The sequence below is a fragment of the Oryx dammah genome, unplaced genomic scaffold (assembly GCF_014754425.2).
Source record: "Oryx dammah isolate SB20612 unplaced genomic scaffold, SCBI_Odam_1.1 HiC_scaffold_16, whole genome shotgun sequence".
Taxonomy (NCBI): Eukaryota; Metazoa; Chordata; class Mammalia; order Artiodactyla; family Bovidae; genus Oryx; species Oryx dammah.
Genome location: NW_024070200.1, coordinates 4,213,436 through 4,240,047, shown reverse-complemented (window position 1 = coordinate 4,240,047; position 26,612 = coordinate 4,213,436). Strand labels below are relative to the sequence as shown.

Below are 26,612 nucleotides of genomic sequence, written 5' to 3'. Positions count from 1 at the left end.
CCTTCTCCCTCCTCCTCCCTCCTCCTCTTTGTTCACTCCCTCCTCCCTCTCCCTCGGACTGCCCCCTCCCTCCCTCTGCTGTTCCAGCGCCGGCCGTTAGAGGTCATCAAGACAGTTTCTAATTGTGCCCCCCCTTCCCCTGCCCCAGGGTCTGTCTTCAAGGATGACACCTTTCGTCTGCCTTCCTGCCACCAAGGACCACCTGTGGATGACGAGCTGATGCCCAGGTGCTTGCTGCTCACCTCCATCTTATGGTACCTCAACCCATCCTGGTGGCAATTGAAACCCAACACGGTAGGCAGACCCGCCGCCCCTGCCACCCTGCTTGCAGCACCCCCAGGCCCATTAGCAATTAAAAGGCAATTTAAAATGTTAACTAATTAGGTCTAGTTGTAATTAATTCATTTCAACTTTAACTAACACCTAGACTTGGCCTTCTAACCTTTGATCTGTTGCAGAGGACGCCAGGAGCAGGGGTTCCTGGATCCCACCAGCAAACAAGGCAACCACTGGGCAGTGACCGCCCCCCAGGCCGCCGAAGGATGAAGAGGACCCGAACTGACCAGCCCGCTGTCCCTCTTGGCTAAGTGTTGAAACCAGCGCCCTAGTGAGGGGGCACTGGTTAACCTCGGACTTTCGATGTGCTTCTGCCTCGATGCTTTGCTTTTCTATGTGCGTCTGCTTCTGTTAACCTTCCATCAACCTGGAGGTTTCACCATCCCCAGGGAGGGGTCAGTCTTTCTCAGTCCACCCCGTCATTACCCCCAGGATGGTCTGAAAGGAAGGGTCCCTTTGGGAACTTCTCAGGAGGGAGACCTGGGCCAAGGGCTCGACCAGCATCTTCCTGGCAATTCCAAGGCCCAGGGTGGGCTTCTGGAAGGAGCATGATTCCTGAGGCCATGCTGCCGAACTGCCAGCGGCATCCCCACCTCCTCCAGATCTCCTCATCCTTTCTGGGGAACGGGATCGAGAAAAGCAACCTCCCAGGGTGTTGTGAGTGTTGGTCCGATTCTGGGAAGCCGGTAAGGCCAGGCATAGAAGAGGCGGTCAGTAAATGTTTCTCCCAAACAGGTTGGTCGACCACGTCCCCCTCGGCCCTCTCACCCGTCTCACACTTCTCGTTTATTCTCCCACAGCGCTCCGGACAACCCCAGTCCGCAGGGCTCTCGGTGTACCAGGTAGGGGCCGTACTCAGCCAGGGCTCGGGCTGACCTGAGTCAGGCCCTGAGTCTTTTCCAGAGCACTGTGTATGTTCTGAGCCTATGTTATCGCTATGTCAGATGTCCATGTGAGCGAGGCCGCCTCATTTACAAATGAGAATGAATCTGGCCTCGATTTGAGTAATTTTAAAAGGTGGAGGGCAAGAAGACAGAACTGAGCGCCCCTCCCTGTGGGATGGGAGTGACTCACACTTAGAGTGAGGTCGCTGAGGCTGGAGGAGTGTGAGCGTTTTGTCCTGTTCCTGGCAAGAGAAGGGGTCAGAGTTGGACCCTGGGTGCCATCAGGGGCTGCCCTTTACCCCCGCCTCCGCCCCAGAGTTCTACCAAGAGCCTTTTGATTTCCACTCCAACGTTTGACAATGGGACAGCCTGTTTGGAATCCCAGCTGCCCGGGGTGGTCTTGGGGGTCTTGGGTGGCCCCAACTGCTGGTACCGTGTGCTGGTCCCACCTCTCAATAACGGTGTGACCTTAAATACGTTGCTTAACTTCTCTGAGTCTCAGCTCTTTTCATGGCCTAAATGGGGATTAGGGGGGGAAAAAAAAAGCAACACAAAAAACACCCGCATTTATCTACCCCACATGGCGCTTTTGAAGGCCAAATGATGTAACCACTATGAAAGTGCTTTGTAAATTGCTGTGGAAATTGCGAGATACTTAACACCAGGAGGCTGTGCCTCCCCCCCCCCCCCACAGTAATAACAGCTAGCACCCACTAGGTGCTGTGTGTTTGCACTCAATAAATAAATTCCAGAAGAAATAAAAACAGAATTAATTCAACAAACATTTTCTGGACTGCCTACAATATGCCCCGCACACCAGGCCTGGAATGTGATACAAAGATGATGAAAACAAGTCTCTTGGAAGCTAATTGGGGTCCTCGTTTGACCAGCACTTTCTTTGGTCCCCTTTTAAGCCAACCAGTTTTGTCCGGACGAGACAAAAACAACTCGGGCCGCTTTAGAGAAACCCGGCTTGGTGTAGACAATAGCTCCCGGGCTTCTGAAAGGGGCTGATTGGATTATGTGGCAAATGAAGGTGGAAAGATGACTTGGGAGGTGGCAAATGAAGTGGGCGGAGATCTGCTGTGAGTTAATCCAGGCTATTAGGAGGGACCTTTTGTCTTCCAAAGGCTGGCAGGAGCTTTCACCACTGGGTTTTACATCCTTAATGTAAGGACGCATAATTCATGGTCAGTGAAAACTCAGGCCCCAGTGAGATTTGAGTGGGCTGTAAAATTGAGCGTCCTGCTACCAGTGAGTAATTATAGGGAACATTTATGTCTCCCTTTGCAGTTGGCAAAGGCCTTTTTGCAACCATCAATTCATTTGAACCTCACAACTCCCTGTCCAGACCCCGGGCTGGCCTGCACCTCCTCGGGGAACAGAGGCTGTCAAGCGGCCTTCAGATGAGGGCATCTGAGGTGTCTGACACGGTAAAGGGAGAGGAGGCCCCCGCCCCAGCCCCTCCAGTCTCTCAGACCTGGCCCTTCGGCCGCAAGCGAGTCCCTCCGAATTCCTAGCTTTGCTTTCTCAGCAGCTTCTGAGCCTCCGGGCCTCTCCTGGCCGCCTTTCCAGCCTCTGTCTCTTTCCTTCCGCAGCCCTGCCTCCTGTACAGCCTATCTACATTCGCTGTCTTCCTTCCTCACCTTCCGTTTCCCCTCCAACCCACCGCTTCGTGGTCTCCTCAGGTCCGTTGAACTCCACCAGCTCTAAGGTAATGACTTTTCTGGAGCTTAAAACTCCGGACACGTTTCCGGCTCCCGGACGCACAGACATGTATTCAGTGTTTCTCTCACGGTCTTCCCAGCTCCTGGTCTCTGGTGTTGACAGACAGCCCTCTCCCCTCCACCCCCTGACCTGTATGTAGATGGTACAGAGTCACCTGCCTCTGGCCCTCCTCCTTCTTAACCTCTCCTAGAAGAGTATCCAGCCCTTCCAGAACCTTCCAGAACCTGCCTCTTGGCATCTTCTCTGGGTTGGAGTCCTAACCAACTAGAGCCGAGGCCTCGAGGTAGCTCAGTGTTTCCAAGCCTTTCCACCTTTCTCTAAGTTGCAGAATAGTTATCTTTACCTGGCACGTCAGGTGGGCTATTGTGCAGGTAAAACCTCACATCCCCACTATTCGAGGAACTTGAAGTAAATTCAGTCAAGTGTTCATGAGAAAATACAGCAAAGGTCGCCATCCGATTTTCTTGTAGGTTAAGTTCCCACAGGAAGGAGCGCAAGGGAGAAGAAAGAAGTGAGGGGAGGGGGGGTGAGAAAGAAGCAAAGACTAGAAAAGGGCCCCTAAGGGGTGGGGGTGGGGGAACACAGGAGCAAAGGCAGACTTAGAAAATACGAAAACCCACCCCCAAAAAACACATCCAGAGAGAGGTTCCTTCTGGGGTTAGGCAAAAAGAAAGTAAACAGGAAAAAGGTTTCCCATTGATTATCCCAGTGACAAGTCCCAGGAAGCTTTCAAATCAAATTGCCCCATTTTAGGTTTTTAACTCCTTCTATCGGGTTTAACCTCTTTACCTCCCGCATCCTGGTTAAACCCTTCTCCTGGCCCCCTCGCTGGTGATTAAATCCCGAAGGTACATGGAGCCTTTCAGTGAATGAATGGCCAGCAGAAAGAGCCCTCCCCCTCCCCCCAGCTGTGTTTTTCAGTTTTATTCCACTTTCTGCCCTTTTCCCTTAATGAACACAGGGCTAATCTTGGGCCTTGTCAAGGAAGAGGCTGTAGACCTTAATGAGGTAGCTGCTGGATTCCAATATTCATCTCATAAGGAGCCTTCTTTGTCTGAGAAGGAAAGACACACTGATTATCATAATGAGGTGAACCTCGGCTGCAGGGCGGTGGCGAAGAGGGTCTGAAGCCACACTTCTGATTTTGGTGCTGGAGCCCAGGGACTTATTCCGCTCCCCATTCAAGTCTTTGCTTCTGTCCCAGCTCACGGTGCATGGAGTGAGGTAGAAAGTTGCAGGCAGCTTTGGGCCACAGATGAGGGCTGCTCTGCAGAACAGTTCCTTTGTTCGACCCTGTGTGCAGACCAGCCATGGGCCAGGGTGACTCAGGCCTCTGGGATCAGTTTTCCAGGAGCAGAGAGACAGAGATGCGGGTCAGGCTCACCCCGGACTCATTCTTAGGGCTCCCAAGTATTAAACCTATAAGACTTCCAAAAGCTGGGAAAGTAAGTCCTAGGTGTAGACCCGGAGCAATTGTAGCCGAGCCAGCGTCTGGAACGCCCCTCTCAGGTCAGGAAGTGGATGGGTATTGGTACCCTAGCACAGCCCCATCCTCGTAGAAGGGCAGAGCTGGGGGCTCACACTCAGCCCCTCATATGATGAGAGAACCCAGCGATCTGTCAGGACCACTCAGATCCAGTGTCCGAACCCCGCGTCACCCACTTCACCCCCTAACGGTTCCGTGTCCTGCGCCCTGCCCCGCCTGTCAGTCCTCTCTGCCCGCATTCTTGAAATCCCTGGAGCCGTTTCATGTCTTCAGGGAAGGTGTGCCTGAGTCAGAACTTAGCTCACCTGAAGGTAGATTGGTCAAGATTAGAGCACTCCAGTTAAACCTCAGACTCCAGCCAGGCCTTCCCCCAGATGGGCGGGTGGGGGGTGGTGGCGGAAAAAGGAGGGGGGTGTGGAGAAGTACAGTGTTTGGAGCAAGAAAACTTGATTAGTTGAAAACTTCTGGTCCTCCCTTCCTCAACTTACCTCTTGGCTAAAGGTCCCCTGGTGTTGGTGGATGAGATTTAGATACTTCCTGAGTCAGCAGACCCACCTCCCATCCAGCTCACTAGATGACAGTGTGGACGGCTGCCCAGAGGGCCAGCTGGGCCCACTCCATCGCTTTTGGTGGTGGTGACCCCAGATGTTGCCCGGACTTGGGGACTGGATGGGGGGGGCACTTCTGAGAATAGGGGGTCCCACCAAAACCTGCCCTCTTCTGTGCAGTTTGTGGAGAGTAAACTTACAGGGAAGCTCCTGATGTTTCTAGAAGGATTTATTTTAAGTAGGAAAAGGAAAATCCATAGAACCCTTCATTCCCTCAAATACATACCAATAATTAAAACACCTGCCCCAGAGTCGTTAATATTTTAGCATTTGAGAACCCAGGGAGGAGGTGGAAGGCAACTGAGCTCATCTTCCGAGGCCACTGGCAGGGAGGTGTCTGTGTTCATGACTCCTGAGTGGATGGTGACTGCTTTAACCTGCGTCCTTGTTTCTGTGGCCCCTGCCCCTTCTGTAGCTGAACTGACACAGCTCCCAGCTCCCTGTGCGCAGGGGACACCTGCCCCCAACTCCTCCAGCCCGGGGGTCCTGCCGGTCTTCCTGTATGGGCCCCCGGCCTCCCAGGCCCCAGCGGGCTCAGCTACCGTTAAGTCAATCCCGGAGGCTCCCCCCAGTTCTTCTGATTATTCCGGTTTTTTCTGCTTTCACTGCCCCCTTCTGTGATTGATCCTTCTTCTCTCCCTGACTCCCATTTCCTCATCTGGTCCTCAGGGGGTCGTCCTAGGCCAGCCCACTCCTCCTTTGGGTGTCCCAGAACCAGCCTGGCACAAAATGGGGCTCAGTAAGAGTATGTGGGATGTATGTTTGGACAGGTGAGTCAATGAAGGAACTTGACTGTCAAACTCGAGCTGCTAGGTGGGAGTCACTGGGAGTGCAGGAAGCCTTAGGTCTAAAGGGTGGAGGGTGGACGTCTTTTAACAGGGCGGTGGGTGTTGCCCCACCCCCAGCCCCCTTTGAGCGGGGCCCCACCAGTCTCACCCCTTCCTGGACTCACGCGTCCATCCCGTCATCCAACAGTTGATCCTTACTGAGCAAGCCCATGGCTCGGCCCCGGGCTGGGCACCTGCCACCCTAGCGCGTCCCTTGATGGCCTCTGCCTCCCCGGGGTGGGGGGCCGGGGGGTTGCTTCTGCCCAGGGTGCCCTGTCGGCTTCCGGGCGCTGGAGCAGCATGCTCCTGCTCTGTAGAGAAGGCAGGCTGGGGGTTTGCGAGGGGCAGGCCTGCTTTGCCTTGCTGTGGTCGGGTGGCCCCCTTTGAATCCGAAGCCTGGGGAGGGGGCCCCGAACCTACCCTTCTCCAGGGCTCAGCTGCAGGTCCCAGCCGGCCAGCCCCTCCTGCTCGCCCGGCCTCCCTGCTTGTCCCGTGGCTAAGTGCGCATGGTCGTCCTGGGCCCCCAGCCCTGAAGTTCAGGACTGAAGAGGGGGCCAGGGCAGCCCTGGCGTGTGTCCCCTTGGGCTCTGGCTCTACCAGGTCTCCCTCTTGAGTTGGGGGTCCGCGGGCTGGACCCCTCCCTCCAGGATGCCCTCCTCCTCCTGGGACTGCATCCAGCTCCCCGCCCCCGCTTTGCGGGCGGGCGCCTGCCCACCGCCAAGGGCCTCTGGCTGGGAACCTCCAGGGGACCTTCAGGCCTCACCTTTCCCAGCTGCCCACCTGGCTCCTCCTCTGTCTGGCGGCTCCTCCTCTATCTGGCGGCTCCTCCTCTGGCTTCACCCCATCCCCCGGCTCTGCTTGCCAGATCCGACCTGTGTGCCCTTCCCTGTGCCCCTTTCTCTGGGTTCAGGACCCTCTGCGTCTCGGCCGTCCACTCTCTTCTTGACACGATGGTTTCCTCACTGAGCCCACACCTGTGGTTGCCTGCGTGCTGCCCAGCCCACCTCTCACCTGTGTGCCTTTTCCCTGTCTTCCCCAGTGCAAGAAGGCCTTCCCCCTCAGGGCGATTCAAGTTTCCAGTGGGTCTCCAGTGGCCAGGGCGCAAGCCCCCCAAACCCGGCAGGCCACCTCCCCCTAGCACCCTCAGGTACCTCCTCCCGTGGGCCTGGCCTCTCGAGCTCTGAGTGACCCTGGGCTGCAGCCAGGCTTTTGCCCTGTCTTCTCCCCACCCTAATCCCCCCAGACCCCCTTGCCATCACATCCTGCCAGGCCTGACTGTCCAAGCGCTGTGTCCTGGCAAGTCCCGGGCTTGGCGCCCCCGCCCCCCAGGCCTTGTGGTCCGTCTGGGGGCTGCTCCCTGGCTTGTCACCTCCCAGACCTCTTCCCGTCCTTGCCACCCCCAAGAGCCACCTCCCGCCACCGAAAACCATTCAGCAGGTGAGACCAGGCTCTCTGCCTTTTCTGGGTCTTACATGTGTGTGGCTTTTCTGGGGGGCTCGCCTTGCTGTCCGTCTAACGTTCTGCCTGTTCCCCCCCAACCAAGGAGCCCCGCTGGCCCCGGATCGTGAACGCCTGGATGGAGGAGGTGGAGGAGCTGCCCTGGAGCGGCGAGTCACCCGGTGTCTCGCGCCTGCCCCGAGCCGCGATGCTGCTGCCTGGATTGGGGTGAGTTGCGTGCTTTTTTGAGACACCATGATTTCATCAGGCTTACTCAAACATGTCTCAGTTCGAGGAGGTCCACATGCAAACTTTGGGAGGGGGTCACTTCCAAGGGCAAGTTCTCTGCCACACCGACCGTGGGGCTGGGCGTTCTGGAAGCCACCAGGAGCTGAGACCCTTGTGCACAAGCACGGTAAGTGGGGACCATTCCCTCGGGTCTGGGCTCCTGAGAACCAGCGCGGGCCAGGCACACACATAGTAGGTCCTCACAGAGCTTTGCTGAGCATGGTAATGGAATGAATAGCAGGACGTTTGCCCTCCGCCTAAAGCCCAGCTACTGGGCCCCTTTGGAGATGCGAAAACAGTCGTGCCTGTCCGCCTGGAGCTGGAAAGGCGTTTCTGCCCACACGCCATGGAAACGTCAATGGCTGTGAGAATGCTGGGTTCTCATGCGCGAGGCTTTGATAATGTCCTTTAATCAAACAGTGGTTTTTGAGGGAGTTCTTCCCTTGGCCTCGTCTCCTCACCCCTGACATTGCAGCGGGATGGGAATGTTTTTGTGTGTTTAAATAAAATCAGTAATGGTGGAACACAAGAAAGCTGGGGTTACAGCTCTACGAGGCTCTCTGGGCCCAACATTTGTTTATGGGACCTTCATTTATTCAAGAAGCGTTAATGGAGCCTTGGGGGCCCGGGGGTGGGGCTCTTCTCCAGGGGCCTGAGGCCAGCTTTGCCTTTAGGACCAGAGGGTCTAGTTGGATGCCTGGGCGGGTCCCATATGGTGATGTGGCCTGTGTGGCATGCAGGCCAGGTAGACAGGGGTGGGGGGCTCCCCCGAGGGCTCCTTGCTTTCTGTGATCACAGCAGCGGAGCCCACGGCAGGGCTCCTGGAGGGGCCTTGAGGGTGTTTTCACAGCCAGCAGCTCAGTGGAAGGTGGCTGGCTCTGTGCGCATGTCTGAAAGGTTCGAGGTAGCCACTGGGGTGAATGAATGAAGGTACTTAAATGGCCAGGATGGCTTGGATAATGGGGTGAGAGTTGACTCAACTCCCCTGCTGTTTATGGAGGCTCAAGTGGGCCCAGCCCTGTCCCTGTCCCGGTGCCTCGATGCTCCACACAGGGTCTCTGTGAGAGGAAACGGGGGCCACGTTGGAACTGGGGGCCCTGTCTTGGGGTGCACCCGCCCTTATGAGCCCTGCAGCCCAGTGAGCAGAGGGGCTGGACCTCTGTACTCCCCAAGGGTCTCCGGTTTCCACTGCAGCTTCTGTAAGGCTCTTGCATCAACCAGATTTGGGGGACAGCTCTTCCACAGTCCTGCCCTCCTGCCCTGAATGGGGAATGGGCTGGGGATGTTGTTTTGAGCAGGCGAGAAGGGAAGAAGTGTCCATACAGGGGGCTGACCCCTCTGTCCACTTGTTTCCACTCCCCAGAGAGGTTGCAGAGAGGTGGAGAGCGTATGCCCAGGCCTGATTCCAGGGAGGGGGCACCAGGTGGGCTCCGCCCCTTGACATTTACTCCGAGGCTGGCATCTGCCACCTGCAAACATGATGATGTGGAACGGAGCCCGGGAGGGATCTTTACAAAGGGCAGGATCCGGGCTCCGGGATGTTGTATCCGGAGCTTACCAGAAAGATCTGTGTGATTCGTCGGAGCCGAATGCCCACGGTTCCTGGACGCCTGCCTCCTCAGGGACATCTCGGGAGCCCCCTCCAGGTGGGCTGGGCTGATGGGCAGAGTCAGGATGGAGGCCGATCCCCAGCCAGTCCCGGACTTTGCCAGCCTCCTGCCCCTTCTCCTCCTCGGTATTCAGGATGCCTCTCTTTGGGCTGTGTTGAATTTTAGAGGCTTTGGTGAATGCTTAGTCTCAGGCTAACACATATTTTGGATTTTGTGTGTCATTATGCAAAAAATTGGAGAAGGCAATGGCACCCCACTCCAGTACTCTTGCCTGGAAAATCCCATGGACAGAGGAGTCTGATAGGCTGCAGTCCATGGGGTCGCTAGGAGTCAGACATGACTGAGCGACTTCACTTTCACTTTTCACTTCCATGCATTAGAGAAGGAAATGGCAACCCACTCCAGTGTTCTTGCCTGGAGAATCCCAGGGACGGGGGAGCCTGGTGGGCTACCATCTCTGGGGTCACACAGAGTTGGACACAACTGAAGCGAGTTAGCAGCAGCAGCATGCAGAAAATGGGGGCTTCCCTGATAGCTCAGTTGGTAAAGAATCCTCCTGCAATGCAGGAGATCCTGGTTTGATTCTTGGGTCAGGAAGATCTGCTGGAGAAGGGATAGGCTACCCACTCCAGTATTCTTGGGCTTCCCTTGTGCCTCAGCTGGTAAAGAATCTGCCTGCAATGTGGAAGACCTGGGTTTGATTTCTGGGTTGGGAAGATCCCCTGGAGAAGGAAAAGGCTACCCACTCCAGTATTCTGGCCTGGAGAATTACGGGGACTGTAGAGTCCATGGGGTTGCAAAGAGTTGGACACTTTTCACGCAGAAAATAGAGTAATAGGTATAATAGGTCAAGTTCTTCATTTAAAGAAGTTGAAATGTAGCATCATCCATCTGCCATCGTCCAGTGTTGAAAGAAAGGATCATTTTCAGGAAAATTCTTTTTTGGTGGATTGGCCCATCCCTGAGCAGTAAGTGGTGAAAATGAGGCCCTAGCCAGCCAGCCAGACAGTGGGAGGGGTTCCCTGGCCGTTTGTCATGGTGCTGGGCTGGTCCTAAGGGCCGCCTCCAGCTGAATGCTTCCCGGTGCACGCAGGTATCAGGAAGAGATGGTGGTCTTGCTGGAAAGCTGGTCCTTGGGCCCCACCTGCTTCCCCCACGGTGGAGGGGGGATGGGGAAGGGGGCTGAGAGCATCGCTGTGCCCCTGCGCGTCTGGAAAGGAAGAAAATGCTCCCTTCCTCACCTTTCAGTCTCCCACCTGCACGTTGCTTGTGGGGCTGATGGCAGCTTTCAGGGCCCTTGACCTCGTGTCTCCTGACTCGTGACTCAGACCCCAAATGTATTTCCAAGCACATTTCTCCAAATAATGTCAAAAACTGGCAAGACTTAAGGGCAACGGGAGGCATGTGTTTCTTATTCATTCATTTACATGAAGGGACTTAAATGTTTTTTTTTTTAATGACCAATCTGACTTCCAGAAAGAAAAAAAATCACCCGTCTTTAATGAGCTTGCTAATGAATTTTTCCTTGAAAAGAGGAAGGCAGCTTTACACAGAAGGGGGTGTGGAGGGAAACAAATTAAGGCCCCAAAGGGTTAAAGGGCAGTGGACAATGTAGAAACCGCCATTGTGAGCTGAATCAGAAGGTCTGGGGTGCTGGGAGCATTTTCTTTTTAGAAGACTGACATTTAACAAGTTGCAAATGAGCCCCAAGAACTGGTTCCTTTTTCCATCTGCGGCTTTGAGCTCTGCCCCTTGTCCTAAAGAAGGACTTAAAGGAGTCTGACTACCTTGGTCTCCCATCCCCGGTTTGAACAGATGGAAAATTCTGGAAAAGAGTTAGTTACAGCTTTCCAAATGAGGCCATCTGAAGCGTGGGGTCCCCATGTTGAAAGGAAGAGAATGGTCTGTAGGGGAGAGTGGAGGCTTTCATTTCTGGGGCACCCCCCCCAACAGTTCCAATGGGCAGCTCCAAGTCCCAGCTGCCTGCCTGTGGCTTCGGGAAGCTGGGCCATTTTTTGGGGGGTTGTCTAAGGCAGGAGTTAAGCTGAGGTAGCGCCCTGTTATCGGCGTGGCATGAGTCAGTGTTTTGGGGCCAGGACGGGAGAGAATGAAGGGACACTTGGAAATCCACCGGGAGGAGGTCAGCCCCTACAGTGTCCACTCCCAGGCACACCCCCCACACCACACGCAGCAGCAGCAGCAGGAGGGATCCCAAGTTCACTAGGATCCAGCAGAGGTCGAGGGTCCCCTCCTCAGTGCCCAGGCGACATGCTAGCAGTGCCCAAGAGGCTCATTTCTGAATGCCCACACAACCTTGAATTCCTCGTGCCCATACACCCTCAAATTCCTCGTGCCTTCCAGATTTTAGATACTTGGCCCCTTATCCCTGCCTTTGGGGAACTCACCGAGGGCCTCAGCAGTCGTGAGGGGCCTGCAGGCAGAGCAGGTGCGGGGCGGCCGAGGCTGGGGCAGGCCCCAACTTGGGAAGGGTGTGTGTGTGTGTGAGAGAGAGAGAGAGAGGAATTAATTAAGGGAGAGGAGAGTGGTGGAGGGTATACTCATGAGTCTCCTAATTGCTCTCCAATTTCTTTGGGCTTCAACAAAAATCCAGATGGAGGGTTCTTAAGTCCTCCTTCCTGGGAGTCGGGGGGCCGGGGTGGTGGGGGAGGAAGGCTGCCCACCACCTTCTGCCGGGCGTCTCTTTGCAGAGTGAATAGGGTCTTTGGCAGGGGTTTAAGGAGGGGACTTAGCCTGGGAGCTCCCAGGGCGGTGCAGATGGAGACAAAGCCCTCGCAGAAGGAATGTGGGGAGCCCCCCATGGAGAACAGCCACCTGGGGATAATTGGGAGGCCCAGCGCAGATGAGTTTTCCCAGGTTCTGTGAATACATTCTCTCAATAGAAGGTGCCCTTTCTTCACATGAAAAGAGGAAACCTCAATTACCTCCCCCTGGAACTCTGTGTGCGTGTGTTCCCTCTGGGGGCTGCGGCGGGGCCCCTCGCCCTTGTGTGCGTGGCGGGGGCGCCGAGGCGCATAGACGAGAGGCCGTACAAAGCATGTCCAACCAGCCGCCCCGGCGGCGCGACCCCAGACCAGCCTGGACTCCCCCGACCCGGGCCTTTCTCTTTGCGAGTTTCTCAGGATGGGGAAGCAGAGTTGCCCTGCCTGTAAACAAGAATCTGATCAAACTGGGCCCAGTGCCCGAGAAACAGCCGAAGGAGACAGAAGTCCAGGGTGGAAAGTTGGGGAGGAGGCTGGTCGGTGGCGGGGCAGAGACTGACCGCACGTTTGTGCTGGCCATCCAGACTCACAGTCGTGCTGGTCCTTCCAGCTCTTTCTCTGGGCCGTTCCGTGGAGCGGGGGATCAAGTCATTCCTTCGGGTTAGGAAACTGGGGCTTCTGTGGTTCCAAGACCCATGGGGCTAATGCTTGCACTTAGGAAAGGTGAGAGAGGCGGGCTGTCAGCAGGGGGCTCAGGGTCAGGGCCACCCTGAGCAAGGGGACCCTCTGAGCTGGAGAGAATCAAGTTGGCACCCTCGCTGCCCCCAGCTGTCCCGAGGACTCAGGCCCTTCTGGAGGAACCCAGGGCAGAGTCCCTGCCACAGGATGAAAGCGTCCTGGTTCTGAGTCTCTGCTGGTGCCTTTGTTGCTGCTGGCTTCTGGGCCTCAGTTTCCCCATCTGTAAAATGAGGCAGGGATGTCAGCACTAGAAAGACAAGGGCTTTCACCAGAGGAGGGGATGGGGTCCCCAGGTGTTCAAATTGGGCCCCCACTGGCCTCCTGGCTGGGGGCAGGGACCCCCTCCTACTCAGGCCTGGTCAGTCAGAGGAGAGAGTCCAGATTGGGCAGTGCCCCAGGGTCAGGCAGCAGGTCTGCATTGGTCCTCTGGGGACCTGGTTCCAGCCTATGCTCAGCTCCCACTGTGACTATGACCTTGGTCCCCGGTAGGCCTCAGTTTTCCTATCTATGAAATGGGGGCAGTGCAGGATCACAGTCACCTCAGGGTCTGTGGGGCCCTGGGTTCCTTCCAGCTGCTCGGGGGTTTGTTTGCTGAGTCTTGAGAGTCAGAGGGCTGGAGATCACTGGTCTTCCATCTCTCCACCCTCTTTTACTTCGAAGACAAGGAAAGCAGAGACCCGAGGTAGCCGGGTGTGAAGCCCACTGCCCGTGGCCAGGCAGCAGGGTTCGCAGTCGTCAGCCAGTCCTCTCGGTTAGCTCTTTGTGAACACAGACCCTAATAAGGCTCGTGGCCCAGAGCAGCTCAGTGGACTATTCTTCCACGCAGGTGGGCTGCCGGCCAGGCCTGGAACACCTTTCTGGGCTGTGTAATGAACCTGGCCCGTGGCTGCGGTCCCAGGAGGGTGTGCCAGGCCACACCCTCCCCTGCGGCTTGCCCCGAGGCCTTTTGGCCACAAGACCCTCCGCGGCACCTCTGTGGGTGCCCTGGCCCGCTCCGCGGAGAACTTCCTGAAAAAGCCATCAGGCAGATAGGCAAAGTTCTGGAAAAGCGATCAGCCGCCTGCCCCGGCTGCCCGTCCCAGACTCAGTTTTGCAAACATCTCTAGCTGTCTCTGTGCTTCGGTGCATGGTAGTAAAGAGCGCACAAACCCGCGGCCAAGCCTGCACCCGGTGATTACCACGGTGGGCTTCAGCCTTTGTTTGCTGACCTTGGTTGCTACAATACCTGCGAGCTGAAATGAGGGATCGGGAAATTGCCAGCTTCAATTAGACCGGCAGCCTGCCTTCCCAAGTGCCTCTGCCACTCTATCCATTAACGGTAAACATACGCCAAATAGGCCCTAATTCTCTCTAATTGCCCACTCCTGAAGCACAGAGTGAAATTCCAGGAAGAAGCGTATGTAAACAGCCCCCATCCCCCGGCCAACTGAAATTAGATGGGGGCCGGCGAGAGGTGGTGGTGGGGGGGGGACGTGATTTCAAAAGCTGTCCCAATTACCTCTCCTATTTTCATAAATGAGCCCGCAATGTTCAGGGCCCTGGCCTTCACAAAGGTACAGGAAATGAGGTCCACCAAGAGCTTGCGTCTGTTGGGGAAAGTTGTGAGGGGGTGGTCTCTCCTTGACAGGTAGGAGGGCGAGGCTGATGACTGGATAAACTGCGGGCTTCTGTTTGAGAATCACCATTTTATGAAAAATTGTCTTTTTCCATCTTTCCTCTGCACTCAACACCCACAACAGTATTTATTGTATAGAAGAAAAGTAGATTAATTAGTAAAAAGGAGAAGGTTTGGGGGAGAAATATATTACAGTAGGAAAAATTCTTTAAAAATTTTATTTCTTTAAATCTATTTTTTAATTGGAGGGAAATTGCTTTACAGTGTTGTGTTGGCTACAGTGTTCCGTCTGCCCTACAACACAAGTCAAGTCAGTCATATACACACACACACACACACACATAATTATGACTGATCCACAAACGATTTGTACCAGACACTAGATCAAGGAGGGCCCATTTGCCCCTAAAATAGAGGAACTTTAAAAATCTTGAGAGGCAGTATACGGGTAGCTGATTCATGATGTTGAACAGCAGAGACTAACGCAACATTGTAAAGCAGGTATCCTCCGACTAAAAAAAATATATCCTATGATAAACTGTGGTGGAAAACAATATTAAAAAAAGAACTAAATGTATGTATCACTTTGCTGCACCACAGGAAGTAGCAATGTTGCTAATCAGCCATACTTCAGTAAAAAGAAAAACAAAGAAAACATTTCCTGAGAAGCAGAGCTAGGGTTTTCTAACCCTCCTAAGCCCGGGAGGATGATTTTGGTATAGTTAGCAGGGCTTCCTGTGTGCATCGTGAGTGCAGCATGTGCGTTTATGAGGTCTCCGATCAGTTGCTTGTGACAAGTGTTCCTCTGGACCCTAGAAGGAAGCTTGTGTTTTCCTTTGGTTCCAGACACTGACTCATCTCTGCAGTGTCTTCGTCTGTCATGATTGCAGCCCAGCACTGCAGTGCTAATCTATCACCACGGTCGCAGGGCTGGGACACCCGGAGCTCAGAAACCAAGGCATGACTTTGCCGGGGCAATGTCCTTAGTCGCAGCCTGGGGGTCTGCGCCCAAGTTGATTATGAACAACCAGCAAACTCTGAGGGCTCCTGCGGTCCTTGGGGACAGAAGCAGGAAAAAATCCCAGATGCCCTGAGCTGCTTCTGATTTCCCGGGTCCTATTAAAAGACACCAAAGAGAACCAAACCGGAAAGACATAGCAAAGCCCATCCTACATCTTTGTCCTGTGGGAAAGGGCGGTGACTGTGGTCTTGCCGTGTATTCCGGGTCTAGAGCCCGGTCGTCCTCTTAGGACCGTGGTGATGATGACAGGGTCACCCCTGGGTGCTCATGGGTCTCTGGGGAAGGGCTGGAAACTCTCCCGGAGTGATGGGCCCGCAATACGGCCCAGAGCGCCCTTAGATAACCGGTCTACCCTGGTCACCCATGGGCTGATGACTGCTTGATTAACTCTGGTTTTTTAAAAAGACATCCTGTTTCTTGCTTATAAAATCAACCATTTAGGGGAAGAGAGTGTTTGGGAAGCTCAAGGTCAGGGGAGGAATTCTTAGGAGGCTTGGGAGCAAGAGGTGAGCCCCCTGGGGCCCTGGCCAAGTCTCAGGCACCCCAGTGAGTGAACCATGGGCAGGGGGGTTGAAGTACCCAAATGGCTTAAGTCAGGGCAGGGGGCTTGGAGAGGACCTCTTCCTTCCTTGGGTTTCCGTGGAGGGCTACTGGGCTCTCCTTGTTCTTTCTTTTCTCAAGTTTTTATTTCTCATTCTTGCCTTGATTTGGCTGCCTCCTCACCTTGGTAGGCTACAGTCCACGGGGTCACAAAGAGTCAGACACGACTGAGTGACTTCACTTTCACTTTCACCTTACAGTGCCAATCAAACCTCAGTCATCATATAAAATAATTAAGAGGGACCTACTGTATAGTCCAAGGGAACTCTATTGAATACCCTGTGATAACCTCTCATGGAAAAGAATCTGAAAAAGAATAGATGTATTTGCATCACTGAGTTGCTTTGCTATATGCTTGAAACTAACACAACATTGTAAACATCAACTATGCTTCAGTATAAAATAAAAATTTTTTAAAAGAAAAACACACCAAACCTCCCTCAGTCATCACAGACCACCTGTTGGGCACACTTACGTACCAGAGCCTCCTGGGTGTATGTTCAACATCAGCTCCCTTAAAATATTTTTAGAAAATGACTAACCTTTTTTTTTTCTTTTCCTGAGCAGTTTTAGATTTATAGAAAAAGTAAGTGGCAAGTACAGAGCATACTCGTCACCTTCCCTCCCACCCCCGTTTCCCTCGAGGTCAACATCTGGCATTAGCATGCTGCACTTGTTATCATCGATGAGCTGGTCTTGATAACATAGCTGTTAACTGAAATTCATGGTTTCTACTGTTCTTTGTATCCTACAGTCTGTGGGTTTTGACAGATGTATAATGACACGTGTCTATCACTGCTCAGCCCGTTCTTTTAAAACTTTAAGGCAAATACTTGACGTCAAAAGATTTGACATGCCTGGTCAGGGCTTTTTATATGGGGCTGGTGAAAACTCATAGGTAATTGTTCAGGTGAAGCTGTCTGTCTAGGCAGCCCTGTCCCTTCATCTTCCATCTCCTGGTTTTAGGACACGCTGCTCATTCAGGACCCCACAACCCTGGCGTGGTCCACAGCGTACTTCCCTGGTCTCAGCCAGGGCCTGCTGCCCTCACCCCTCATGCACACACCATCCTGCACACACCAGCCCTGGCTCAGCTGTGCCCTGCAGCGCCTTTCTTCCTGGTGGAATGCACTTCCAGGAAGCCTTCTATGCAGCCTTTAAGTGTGTCCAGCTGCAGCTCTCACTTATGTAGTGACCCCGAGCCTTTGGGTTCCGTGAAACAGGGTCTAGCATCACGGGTGGCACCAACCCACCCTGAGGGCCCTGGGGTCAGGAGCCATGTCCACGCCAGCCCCCGTCAGCTCCAGATATATCTGGAGCTGGGAGAGGGGGAGCTTGGCAGGTGAGAGCACTCGTGAGTGTGTGTAAAGAGAAGAGAAAGGCTTGATTTCATCAGTTCCACCCTTGAAGTTGGGGCGTCTCTGCTTCCGTTGGGTGAGATTCTCTTTGAGTGACCCAGTGCTTTCTCGTTCCAGCCGAAGCCATCATCTGGAATCCTCCATGGTCCAGGACCTCGAACCCGCCACCCCAGCACCCTCTAGCTCCATAATCGTAAGTTGTTGGGGTGTGAGGGCCACATCTGAGGCTGGTCACTGAGGGAGGCGGGCTGCCACCCCGACAGCCTCATGGGGAGGGATGGGTGAGCACTGGTCGGAGGTCCCCGCCCAGAAAGGGTGCCCAGGGAGCCGAGCTGAGTGTGGACTTGGGGGCTCGCGTTCAGAGGTGCACCCCCACCCTCCTCATGGCACCTCTGTGGCAAAGGGATTCCACAGGTGGCCTCAAGTGCCAGACCCCCCCAGAATTCCTCCTCTTTCACAAAGGAAGTGAGCGGCCCTTTCATGACCGAGCCTCACTTTGGCTCTTGTGTGGCAGGGCAAACTAGGATGGAAGTGGCCTAGCTGGGGGGCCCTTCAACGGGCCAAGGAGAAAACGCAGGCAGTGGCACCAGCCTCTGAAGCCGTCTCCACGCTCCAGTAATCTTCGCTTGCCTCCCCCCTTGAAATGTCCAAATGGACAGACTTTCTGTCTTCAAAGCTTCCGGCCAAACCTCTTCAAGCTTTTTATTGTTTGGGACTGGGACACTTAGCAATAGTGATGGGTAGTTCCTTTTTTATTTGCCTTGAAAGGCGAAAATATATTTTTGTGTGTGTGACTATAGACAAAGCCGTCTGCTTTCAGATGAACTCTGTGTCCGTCGTCTCCCACCAGGGAGGTTGTGTATACCATGTGTGCCTCTGTGTACTCTTGGGTCTTGAAACAGGTTTCTCACAGGGATGACCATTCAAAGGGGTCCTTGGGGAAGCGCCTGCCCCACCGACGGGCCTGGGGAGTCCGACCCCTGTCTGTGTCGGGTGTGGGTCCCGGAAGGGGGGGCGTCTGCTGCACCCACGTGTGTTCTGCCTGTGCCTGCATCTGCCATGCTTACGTGTCAAGGACTGTGGGTTTTGTGCACCTTGGTGCTCAACTAGATGAGAGGGGTGGGAGGTCAGAGATTCTGTGAATGCCCTAGTGTTCTGGCTGGGCTCTGTTACCTGATCCAGAGAAGAGAGTGGATGGATAAATGAATGCAGGCGTGAAAGAACGAATAAACAAATAAATAGTGTAAAGAAGTGTACCCTGAATGAGATCCAGTTGGATACATAGGGGATCGATAGATAAGTCGATGAAGCAGGGAATCAGTATGTAAATAGGGCCACGCAGAAACCGGTATCCGGTTATCCTGGACTAAGGCACACGAGCAATTCAAATACATAGCACCTATCGTTTGTCCATAAAAGAAGAAAAACCTACATGACAGAAAGAAGGAATAAGGAGTCTGGATGTGTAAACCAGGCGTGAGGCTGGGATGGTGGGGCCCATCAAAGTGAAAAGATGGGAGAGAGGGTACCAGGGATTGAAAGTGGCAAGGAAAATGGAAAGATGCAAACTCAAACGTAAAAAATAAGGTAACTTTTAAAATTAGGGGGTGAGAAAAGTACCCCCTATAAGGAGGACTATGTCAGGTTATTATAAGCCAAGCATTAGGATTAATCCAAATACATGCTCTTGGCAGCAGAAAAAAAAAGAGAAAATACCAGAGGAAGAGCTGAAAGAATAGTTAAAAGTGAAAAAAGACCCAGGGGACTAGAGATGAGATTTAACTTTAACGCAAAGTTTTCTAATTCTGGGCACACATACATAAAGACTGCAGTGAAAGAAAGTCAAAAAAAAAAAAAAGAGAAAAAAATGAAGGGAAGGATGAGTGAGCAGTGGACATATCTGAATCCTGAAGGGAGCATGGCAGAAAGGGTTTTGAGTCCTCCAGTCCTGTGAGCTGAGGTCTGTTCCATGAAGGGATTAAAAAAGAGAATAACATATCTAAATAAAAATCTAGAAATGTGGAAGAAAAAGTAACAGGTGTGAAGTCCAGAAAAATATTAGTGGGTGAATAGATCAACACAGAGAAGAAGGCAGTGCTAGGAGTTGAGTAATAGATGGTCATGAATCGAGGGTTGTGGTTAGTCCGACCCTGAAAGCCACAGGACTATCAAAATATAATAAATATCTCAGTAAACAAGTGAGCAAGCATCTAAAGAGACAGAGACGGCGTGGAGTGAGGAGAGGGAGAGGCTGTGGTCACACCAAAGCTCCAGGAAAATGAAAGAAGACAGTGAGAAAAAGTGAGGAAGGAGGAAATGTGGAAAGTTGCAATGAAAGAGAGAATAAAAGAAGGTGATAAATGAGTAGATCCTTGGAAGAAGGCGAGGCTAAGAATCCAAACTGTGGATCAAAATGGGTCAAAATCTGAACAGGCACTCCATTAGTAGAGGAGTTAATGCCTAATAAAAAGAAAAAAAAACAGGAAGAAAGAATGGCATGAATGAATGAAGGAAGGAAAGCAAGAAAGAATGAACGATGCTGTTTGCAGGTGACATTAGGCTCCATCAGGTTGTGTCATCTGAGCTCCAAAGAATGCAAGAAAGAGAGTGAAAGAGAGAAACAGTGAAACTGAAAATGGGAAAGAAACGACAAGTCAGAAGTCAGACTAGAAATGCAAAAAGATAAAGAAATATACTAATAGAGAGATAAATGCACATATAAGAGAGAGTTGTTCTAGGAATAAGAGTGGGAGCGGACGCGAACCGTGCGCATGGATGGATTCACATCTGGGCTTCTGAGGTGGGTCACCACCCACCCAACCGGGAGGCAGGTCAAAGCCAAAATACGTAAGGGAGGACCTCAGAGAGGCCAGGGAGGGGAGGACCCACTGCTTGTAGATTATCATGTATCCAGTTAGGTACCCTGCCATCTAGAAGTGTAAAAACAATTACCAAAGAGAAAGAAAGCCTGAATGGATGCATGAATGCACGAGAGAAAAAATTTTCAGGGACCAATGAAGCTGATGTTGCGAGGGGTGTTAGGGTGCATCCACTTCCTGATGCCCAATCTCCAACAGAAAGAAAGGCAGTAAGAAAAAAGCCTGAAAGACTGGTAGAAAAGAACAATTAAGATGGGAGGGAAAAAAATAAAAAGTTTTTATAAAGAAGTAAAAAAAGATAATAAGTGGGCACTGGTTTAGCACAGACCATCCACATTCATTCGGATCTCTGGCCCCAAAGTTGATAAATAGTAAAAAGAACAATAGCATAAATAAAAGCCTGAAGGAATAAACACATGCATTCCACAAGACAGCGTGGAATGAGTTTGAAAAATTGAGGGGGAGACTGGGAGAAAGAAAGATATGGGAGAAGAAATGAAAATAGATGGATGGAAGAAAAAAGGCACTTCCTGGATAAGTCCTTAATAAACATATTATTCATTAAATATAAAAACTAGTAAAAGCTGAAGTTCATCAGAAAGAAAGAATAAATGAGGGGATGGCTGTGTGAATGAATGAATGAGGAAGGGCACTTTGATGAGTTAGCCTCTGCACCTGAGGCTCTTGAGAATAAAAGAATACCAAAAGTGCCAGTGAGGATGGAGGAGGGGCATAGGCAATTATGACAAGAAGGATATTAGCAATAAAAGCATATTGAATGAATAAATAAATATGTACATAAATTACGAGAGAGAGGCCCATGCTAGAACAAAAAAAATGAGAAGGCACCATGCAGCAGGAATTGTGAGTGATTCAAAACTGGGCTCCTGAGAGAATTAAATAAGTCCTCCTGCAAATCACCAGTACAGGGAGTTAACGAACCAAAGGGGTCCTACACGGACCGGTGCCGAGAAGCCTCCAGGAACTACAAATGATAGTTAATCCAATTCTGTGCACCTGAGGTCCATAAATAAAAGAATAAATATTGAAGTAGAAGAGTGAGAGAAAGAATGAACGGACCCACGAATGACTGAATCACTAATGGGAATGCCTGAGACGGCATGGGATTGTTGCTCATCTCACCCCAGACACCTGGGGTTCCTAAGAGTAAAAGAGGAGCCGAGAAAGAAACGAGGCAGAAGGGAAACTTAAGTGAAAGAGAAAGGTGGGGGCCCAACAGAAAGGCAGTGAAGATGTGGGTGTGTCGGAGAGAAGGGACTGTTAGGATTAGGGGTGAGGTATTCATCAACCCTTAATGATGGATAAGGTCACCCAGTCCCCTCTTCTAAGGCAAAGGAGGATGGAGATTAAAAAAGAAGAAGCAAAAAAAAAAAAAAAGACAGAGAGAGAGACAAAGGAAAGATGGTAAAACCACCACCAAAGTGATAAATGTTTCGTTGAGAGAGGTTGTCTGAACAGAAATGATAATTAGTTTACATACTACTCCTTAAATAGATAAACGCATTACACCTTTCTGAGAATAAATGAAAAATAGAGCAAATACCCAGCCCCAAGACAAGGCTGCACCTCTAGCCTTTTATTATCTTTATATCATAAAGTATAGGCAATGGAGGTCCATCAATAAAAGAATAGCTAGCAAAATCTAAAAGGTGACTAGTGGCGAGGAAGAAAGATTACAAAGGCAAGTAAGCACATGGGCCGATGATGGTTGTTTTGCACGTGGAGTTTTGACCGCTATCATGATTTCCCAGGATAAGCCAGGATAAGAATGAAAGGAAGGGCAAATGCGAGACTATGAGTGAATGATTGAGATGGTGTTGCTTGGACCAGGGGTGTTGCAAGTGGGATCCTGACTCATCCTTCTTCCCCTGAGTCTGTAAGAAGGAAGGAATGAAAGTGAGCGTGAGAGAAATAAGAAAGCAGAAATGGAAATAATGTGTAAACAAATAAGAAGGGAGACCTTCGTGAACCAAAGGCTATGACTAAAGTCATGCTGTTGAAGTCAGTAGTGAATGAGTGGAAGAAATGGCCGCATGGAAGGAAGGGAGGAAAGAAGGCGAAGGAAGAACGGAAGTGAAGGAAGAGAGGGAGGGAAGCCCTCCTGTCTGGGACCCCTGGGTCCCCAGCAGCTGGATGGAGTGGGTGGCCCCTGGCATGCGGTGTGCTTGTGACGTGCACTTCCTGGCAGGGAGGGGCTGGCCCAGGGGGACCCTTGCCTGGAGCGCCACTGGTACATCCTGGCTGTGGGGGCCATTTCACCTCGTTGCTCTCGTTCCGTTTTCCCCGTGTGTAGACGTGGAATGGCATCGGCTCCCTGCTTGGGTGGATCGTGGGGGCAAATGCTGCCCTGCCTGTTGGCAGTGCCCCATCTAGAGCCTCGGAGAGGCAGAAGGGTTCGGGCCCCGGGAGCCTGCAGAAGGTTGCGGGAACAGGGGGTGTTGGGTCAGGTGGGTGTCCTGGCCCCTCCCTGGGCCTGGGTCACCTGTGGGGGAGGCTTTTCCCTCCAGGGGGCAGCAGAGGGTCAGGGAGCGAGGGGCCCTGGGTGGGGTTGTCCTGGTAGGGGTGCCCCCTGCCTCCAGGCCCCGCTGCGCTGTCCTGGGGCGGGGTGGGGGCCCCCCTAACCTCCAGGACCTGTGCGAGGGAGAGGCGTGTGGGAAGGGGGCCGGCACGGCCTCATCACAGAAACCTTGTTCCCGCAGCTTTCTGAAACATGTCCGGGAGCCCTCCAGCTGGGTCTTCCGTGGGTGGGCTGCTGTCCCTTCCCAACTCGGGGTGTCCTGGGGCAGGTGCATCTCAGCCCGGGGTTGGCCCGGGGTTGGCAGAAGTGGTCCCAGGACCCTGCCCCCTTCCCCCTGGCATCCCCGGAGCCCGTTTCAAGGCCTTGCTACCTTCTCAATTGTTTTGCGATGTACTCTCTGTATTTCGGCAAAAAAAAAAAAAAAATGGCCTTTGCATGGTGTGTTGTTGAACGCGTCTTCTCTCCTCCCACCCTGCCCCCGCCCTGCCCCTCGTTGGGGCTGTTTGTACTGATAATTTCGAATCCCAGGGACACCCTGGTTCTGTGTAGTCTCTCCTTCTCTGTATTGGTAGGATTTGTGCACCTGTCTGTGGTGTGCCTGTGTCTGTCTATCAATCCAAGGATCAAAGTCTCTCTCAACTTCTCGATTTCCAGTCTGAGACATTAAAAAAAAAAAAAATTGGATTCCTAACCAGTGCCCTGAACGTGAGGAGCCCACTTGGCTGGACCCAGGATTCGCGGCTGGGAGCACGGGAGCCCCGGGGGGTGGGATCTGGTGGGCGGGGCTGAGGGGCTGATTACCCCGCTAGGAGCGACTCTGGGCCCTGGGTGGGGACAGGGAGTGGTCGGGGTGGGATGGGGTCAGTGGGTCTGGTCCAGCCCAGCAATGCCCCAGGCGTGTTCGGATGTCGGGCGGCAGGGAGGTGGAGGAGCAGCAGCCACAGCTGCAGACGGTGCAGGGAGGGAGCCAGGGGCCCAGGGCCAACCTCTGCGCTCTTAGCGCGGGCCCTGAGTGGACACAGACGGCCTTTAGGAGAGGAGGACCCGGAGTCACGTGTCAGGAGCTACCCTTCCCCGCCTCCAGTGCCACGTGTCCGGGCCACGTGAGCAGGGCTTTGTGGGCCCGAGGTGGCGCTGGGGCTTCAGGGCTCTGCTCTCTTCTGTTTTGGAATCTGGGGGCCTGGGTTCTGCCTGAAGCCTGGGGTGGGGGGTGGCACACTACTTAACTTCAAAGACAGCTACTCAGAGAAGGGTCCCCAAAGAGCCGCCCAACCAGCCCAGGCATCATCGCGTGGGCTGGAGTCGGGGTCGGGGGAGCTTGGGGCAGGAAGAGCCTGGGAGGGTCTTTTTGAAGAACCGGAGTGTGGTTGTTTTAAAAGGCAGCTGAGGGTTAGAAGATGGAGAAAGTGTTAGGTGTAGAATGGGAGGGGATCACAACCCAGTTCGCAGAGATGGGCAGGAACAGAAGCAGACTCCTAAGGAAAGGGGCCTTCTCCCGGGCACCAAGGGGCTGTCCAGGGAGGGTCATGTGGGTGGAAATAGGCAGGTTGGGGAATGTCCCGGGGGGAGGGTGGGTTGGGATTGGATGAGTTATGTCCTAGGAATGCTGGGGGCCTGAGGGTCCCTGGGTCAGGGTTTCTGAAGGTCTCCAGTTCTGGGACGCTGGGTTTCAGCTCAGGACTCCCAGGGCTGCGGAAGCCAGGGGTGGAAGTTCCACATGGGCCCTTGTCTGGTTCTGTCTGTGCCCGACCCACGAGGTCCAAGGTTGGGTTTCAGCGCTCCTCTCTGATCACGGCCTGTCTCAAGTGCGTGCTTCTTCTTTTCCCTTTTCAAAGAAGGAACAAATTTTGTCTGTTGACTTTGACCTTTGCATGCACCCCTTGCACAAATCCTTCCATTGATGGTACCAGGAGCTACAAGTCTCTTTGGATTTCTGTATGACTCCCAACTCAGGGAGGTTGGCCTTGGGGCTGGCCTGCCAGAGGGTGGAGGGTGGAGGCTGGGTCTCTGGGGCAGATGGGCCAGAGGCCCTGTTGTGATCTTGACTGTAAATGGTGTGGATAGCACATGACCCAGAGCAGATCACCCATCATTTGACATATCACTCATTTTTATTTCTCCCCTTCAGATTCTGTTTATAAGCACACTATTTTTTTAATGGACATCTAATTTTTTAAAATGAGCATCCATTTTTTAAACCTAATTGCAATTCTTCACCACATACACTTTTTTTTTTTTAATTTTTGCATCCCACCTTTTCCATATTCCGCTGTCAACATTTTTCTTTCTTCCATATACTTCATCACCTCACTGGCTGCCTTGTGTCTCATTGAGTGGCCGTGTCAGTCATTCACCACATCAACCTGCAATTATTACTCTTGCTATGCATAATTCATCTTTTTTAATGTTACAAATTATGCCACAGCTAATAACTTAGCACACCCCCCTTTTTCATTCTTATGAATTATTTTCCCACACCTGGAAGTGATCTTTGCTTTGTGGTATGTCAATTTCTCCTGCTAGGCTGTGAACCCTTGAGGGCAAGGAGCTTGTTGCATTGATCTTTGTATCTCTAATGCCTGAAATGTTGTAGATATAAATGTTAGATGAGAGGATAGAAGGATGGATGAAAGGGTGAGTGAGTGCCTGGTTGGCTGTTGGAGGAGAGGATGGGAGAATGGATGAATAAATGGAGTGGTGAATGAACAAATGAATTTTCTGGTGTTGAGTTTCTTGAGGAAAGGCCAGGAATTTTTGTATGACTACTAATTTCAGAAGGCTTGTAGCATTTTATGATGTCCAGTGATGTATTAGCATTTTGTTAAGATGTTGCTAATTTATCTCTGTTAAAAAGTGTTTTTCTGTCATTTTAACTTGCACTGCTTTGATGACTAATGACGGTTAAACATTTTACTGTGTTTGTTAAAGAAAATTGCATCTTCTGTGAACTGTTTGTCCAAGTCCGCCGGGTCATGGCTTTGTGGTAAGACTGGCCAAGGATGGAATGAGGGTCCTTGGGATGTAGTGAGCCCTTCATCTCTGGGGGTCATTCAAGGGACAGGACAGGCAGATACTCGATGAGGGTAGCTTCAAGGAGATTCAATTAGTAGGAGTGGGGTTGGCCTAGATGACCCTTAGGGTCTCTTTGACTCTTCCTGGAAAATGTGCATTGGGATGATATTCTCCCTTTGGCAGCCCAGTGACGTTTCAGGCTGCTTCTCCTGGGTGGGTTTGTGCGTTTATGATTTATAAACTCTCAACTCACCCTCTGTAACTCTTGTGGTGCAAGAATCTCTTTGACCCTCCAAGGTCCAGACAACTGCGCTGCCATCTTGAATGTTAGTTAAGTGGTGGCCTTCCTGCCTCCACCCCCTGCCCCCGTTTCACTTTGAGGAAGACAGCCCCTTGGATCACCACTTGGCACCTCTCAGGGCAATCAGCTGAGGCAGTCTGCTGCCTTTCATGTTCCTAGTGCCCTCTGATGTGTGAGCCATTGTCCCGCTGGCCTCCTGGGTGGTCTTTGGGGTTTAATTAAGTATGTCAGATCAGGTCAGATAGTGAATCTGCCTTCAGAAATGGGGCAACTCAATTCCACAAGCCAAAGAGTAGAATGGCCCCCATCCTCTCCTTGAGCTTCTTCCCTCATGGTCCACCCCAGGGGTAGCCAGGTCTCAGAAGTCATCATGGCCATTTGGGAAGGGCACGTGACCCAAGAAGGCTCGCCCCTGCTTTCCAGAATACCCTCTGCTTGCAGCCGAGGGCCATGTCTTCCCACCGACCATCTACTATAGCACTGAGCGCTGTTTGCCCGTGTCAGAATTTCTCACCCACATGTTTGGGAGGCCAGTGATGATTCCCAACATTACTTGGATCCATCCATCCATCCATCCATCCGTCCATCAGTCCATCCATTGCATTTGGCCTCTCGACCTGGTGCT

The 26,612-nt window shown here is 52.5% G+C and overlaps 1 protein-coding gene and 1 long non-coding RNA gene across 13 annotated transcripts in view; one reads left to right on the top strand and one right to left on the bottom strand.

Annotated features, from left to right (window-relative positions):
• The window catches only part of LOC120875189, a 15,439-nt gene extending 11,588 nt beyond the window's left edge, over window positions 1-3,851 (bottom strand). The window contains exons 1-2 of the long non-coding RNA XR_005723858.1: window positions 3,532-3,851; window positions 2,160-2,167 (exon numbers count right to left, since the gene is read on the bottom strand). This is a non-coding gene — a long non-coding RNA (uncharacterized LOC120875189). The remainder of the gene's footprint in view (window positions 1-2,159; window positions 2,168-3,531) is intronic.
• The window catches only part of LOC120875188 (beta/gamma crystallin domain-containing protein 2-like), a 35,332-nt gene that overhangs the window by 2,889 nt on the left and 5,831 nt on the right, over window positions 1-26,612 (top strand). The window contains exons 2-9 of one of the 12 annotated variants that reach the window (XR_005723857.1): window positions 149-227; window positions 459-1,178; window positions 2,819-2,934; window positions 5,712-5,812; window positions 6,909-7,016; window positions 7,413-7,534; window positions 17,374-17,449; window positions 17,771-23,353. Coding sequence is in view for 6 of the 12 variants with exons in the window: in XM_040256921.1 (XP_040112855.1) it covers window positions 1,055-1,178; window positions 2,819-2,934; window positions 7,413-7,534; window positions 17,374-17,449; window positions 17,771-17,875 (543 nt within the window). In the remaining 6 variants the exon portion in view is untranslated. Of the gene's footprint in view, window positions 1-148; window positions 295-458; window positions 1,179-2,818; window positions 2,935-5,711; window positions 7,017-7,412; window positions 7,535-17,373; window positions 17,450-17,770; window positions 23,354-26,612 lie in introns of those variants that run through there. The other 11 variants (XR_005723856.1, XR_005723855.1, XR_005723853.1 and 8 more) reach the window with 11 other exon arrangements.